Genomic DNA, 3,852 nt, shown 5'->3' with positions numbered 1-3,852 from the left:
GTGCCGAAACGGAAGTTCAGCTGTCAATGGACACGTTCACCTCGAAGGCGGTTAAAGAACCTATAGGCGTTGCGGGCGCAATTATACCATGGAACTTTCCGATGTTGATGGCCGCGTGGAAAGTCGCCCCGGCACTTGCGGCAGGCTGCACGGTGGTTCTCAAACCATCTGAACTCACGCCCTTGAGCGCGTTGGAATTTGGTGGGATCGCCCTAAATGCGGGACTTCCCGCCGGTGCCCTCAACATTGTTACAGGATTTGGCCCCGATGCAGGTCAGCCTTTGACCGAACATCCGAGCGTCGATAAGTTGGCCTTTACCGGGTCCATCCCAACGGGTTCGCGTATCATGGCCACGGCAGCGCAGGACATCAAAACCATCTCGCTCGAACTTGGCGGAAAATCGCCCATGGTCGTCTTCGAAGACGCCGACATCGATGAGGCGGTGGAATGGATCTTGTTTGGGGTTTTCTGGAACCAAGGCGAAGTGTGTTCGGCCACCAGTCGGGTGTTGGTACATGAGGACATTTATCCTGAACTCATGACACGCCTCGTGGAAAATACAAAAAAAATCAAAATTGGTCATGGTCTGGAGGAGGGCGTTTTACTCGGTCCGTTGGTCAGCCAATCGCAGCATGAAAAGGTTTTGGCGGCCATTGAGAAGGGCAAGAAGAGCGGTGCGCGACTGTTGAGCGGGGGTAATGTCCCCGAAGGACTGGAGCATGGCTGCTATGTGGAGCCTACAATCTTTGCCGATGTTTCGACAGACGCTTGGATCTGGAACGAGGAGATATTTGGACCAGTTGTTTGCGTCAGGTCATTCAAAACTGAAGACGAAGCTGTAACGTTGGCAAATGACTCGCGTTTTGGTCTTGCAGCCGCTGTGCTGTCCAATGATCTGGAACGTGCACAGCGCGTTGCGCGAGCTTTCCGGGCAGGGATCGTCTGGATCAATTGCTCGCAACCAACATTCACCGAGGCTCCTTGGGGCGGGTATAAGCAATCGGGCATTGGTCGTGAGCTGGGCGAATGGGGATTTAACAATTATCTCGAAACCAAACAGATAACGACATATGATCGTTCGGAGCCTTGGGGCTGGTACATTAAGGATGGTGCATAAATGCATTGGTCACGGTCCATTCAAACGATTGATGTGCATTGCGCAGGTGAGATCGGTCGCGTGATAACCGGGGGCGTTTTAGAACTTCCTGGTGACTCAATGGCGGGGAAACTCGCGCATATCAATTACGTCGATGACAGCTTGCGACGCTGGCTCTGTTCCGAACCGCGCGCCGCTGCGAACCATTCTTTTGTCCTTCTTACAGCACCATGCAGACCAGAGGCTGATTTTGGCATTTTAATCCTTCAGGCAGATCAGGCTCATGCTATGTCTGGATCAAACTCAATGTGTGCTGTTACGGCGGTTCTTGAGACTGGTATGAAAGCGATGACTGAGCCAGTATCCATCGTAACGCTTGATACTGCGTCGGGATTGGTCACGGCAACTGCGACCTGCAAGGATGGCAAAGTCACCGGGGTTAGTCTGGATATGCCGCCATCTTACGTCGCACAGGCAGGTGCGCGTATTGAAACCCCTGATTGGGGCACGGTGGTGTATGATTTGTGTTACGGGGGCATTTTTTATGCTCTAGTCGATGTTAGCCAGGTCGGATTAGCCATTACCCCTGAAAACGGGCGACGTTTGGCAGAAACAGGCGTTGCTCTTTGGAAGCTCATTGCAGATCAAACCGAAGTTGTGCATCCCGATATTCCAGAGATACACGATGTGGCCTATGTTATGTTCCGCGACGTTGAGGCCGATGGCGCTTACCGCACGTGCACGACTTTGAGGCCAGGGCGCATTGATCGTTCGCCCTGTGGCACAGGCACGAACTCAACGATGGCAGTGCTGCACGCCCGTGGTGATATTGTCGTTGGTGACACGATAACGACGCGTTCAACCATTGGCGGCGAGTTTGAGGCGACATTGATCGGCGTTGAGGATATGGGCTCATTTTCGGCATGTAACGTGCGAATCACAGGGCAATGCTGGATACACGGACAAAGCCTAATAGGCCTCGATCCAAGTGATCCTTTCCCGAATGGGTTCATTGTCTCCGATACTTGGGGCGGACTGAAATGATGTTGCGGCTATCCTAATATCCCCCCGCGTGCGCCGCGACTATTAAACGAATACGCGATTTTCCAACTGCCCCTTAAATTGGGTCATTATATGGAAAACAGCGCCTGCATCCGTATCCCGAATGGTTGCCGCGTCCAGATGCTCCTGAGCGGTTGTCACAAATAAGATGTTTAGATCAGGGCCGCCGAAGGCCGGGCAGGAGGAATGGGGCGACTTTAATTTAAACGCGGTCACAAAATTTCCATCGCAATCGTAGCAGGCCACGCGCCCGGCCCCCCATTGTGCGTTCCACAAATTGCCATCCCCATCAATGATGGCGCCATCCGGGTTTAATTCTTGCGGGTTCAGATCGATGAAATCGTCGACCCTATCCATGATCGGCCAGCCGACTTGATCCAGCGCCACCCGTTTAATGATACGCGTTGTTGTGTCCGTAAAATAAGCATATTGACCATTTTGCGAAAAACAAATGCCGTTGGGGATGGTTACTTCATCGACTAGCTTGCGGATTTCACCTTTATAGTAGCGATAAATAGCCCCGGCACCAGCTTCTGCCTTTTTACCCATCGTCCCAATCCAGAAACCACCAAAAGGATCGGCTCGTCCATCATTCGACCGGGTCGCCTGATTATCAGCCTCTAACGGACATAATAATTTCTTTGTCTCAACACGCAGATCATAGAGAAAAAGGCCTGTTTCACTAGCCAGTAAAAGATGATTTGCATCAACCAGTCCCCCCGCTGATACATATTCATCAAATTTTCGGATTGTCACCTCACCCGAATCCAGTTTTTTTTCAAACAACGAATATCCCAAAATATCAAACCAGAAGAGCGATTGCCTCTGTGGATGCCAAAACGGCCCCTCACCCAATTCACACGCGCTTTTTTCGAAAATATCCATCACTTAATATCCCGCAAATAACAAAAATAATCGGCAGAATTCTGCCATAGCCAATGATGTAAAAAACCTGAATTCCCATCACGACCTTTTTCCACTCAGCATCATTGTAATTTTCCTGACTATGCTTCTCAAAGCAAGCAAAAATCATAGGCCATTGGAAAAGTTGGAATGGATTTTATCGCGGTTTGGTATAACGCCTAGGTGCGCAAGGGAATAAGGATGAGGTCGGCCACGGGATTTGACGCTGAATTTAGCCAACATGGTTCGCGGTAAGCCGGGCCATTTCTTGGGCTTGCTGCAATGCGGTTTTCATACTGGTTGATGCAGCCTTTCCCTGCCCCGCGATATCAAAGGCCGTGCCATGATCGGGACTTGTACGAATGAACGGCAAGCCTAATGTCACATTAACGCCGTCGTCCAACCCCATATATTTTATTGGGATCAGACCTTGATCGTGATATTGGGCAACGACAATATCAAAACGCCCTTCGCGCGCTTGCATGAAGACGGTATCCCCCGGCCACGGACCGGATATATTATATCCCTCATGCCGGGCGGCCTTAATCGCGGGTATGATGGTACGAATTTCCTCATCACCGAATAATCCCCCCTCGCCTGCGTGGGGATTAAGACCGGCGACAGCGATATGCGGCTTGACTATACCAAAGGCACGGGCGCCCTTGGTCGGCAAAGCGGATTGCGCGAAGCTGGGCTGCGTAGTCCGCCTGATCAATCGCTTCTCGTAAGGAAGAATGAACCGTCACTAAAACGGTCTTTAGCCGGTCATTGACCAACAGCATCGCCACAT

General features: G+C 51.3%; 2 protein-coding genes across 2 annotated transcripts; both read left to right on the top strand.

Annotated features, from left to right (window-relative positions):
* Positions 1-26: 26 nt before the first annotated feature.
* On the top strand, positions 27-1,118 carry LOC310944077 (uncharacterized protein; the record flags this gene model as incomplete). Its single annotated transcript, XM_083910910.1, has 1 exon — positions 27-1,118. One exon carries the CDS (start codon positions 27-29, stop codon positions 1,116-1,118), a length of 1,092 nt encoding a protein of 363 aa, XP_083767036.1.
* A 327-nt stretch (positions 1,119-1,445) lies between these two features.
* l3hypdh (trans-L-3-hydroxyproline dehydratase) lies at positions 1,446-2,141 on the top strand (the record flags this gene model as incomplete). Its single annotated transcript, XM_083910909.1, has 1 exon — positions 1,446-2,141. The coding sequence occupies one exon, from the start codon at positions 1,446-1,448 to the stop codon at positions 2,139-2,141; it is 696 nt and encodes a 231-aa protein (XP_083767035.1).
* Between the last annotated feature and the right edge of the window lie 1,711 nt (positions 2,142-3,852).

Source organism: Microchirus variegatus (assembly GCF_963457635.1).
Source record: "Microchirus variegatus genome assembly, contig: SCAFFOLD_167, whole genome shotgun sequence".
Classification (NCBI taxonomy): Eukaryota; Metazoa; Chordata; class Actinopteri; order Pleuronectiformes; family Soleidae; genus Microchirus; species Microchirus variegatus.
The sequence above is the reverse complement of the archived record's forward strand: the minus strand, read 5'-3'. Positions and strand labels throughout refer to the sequence as shown.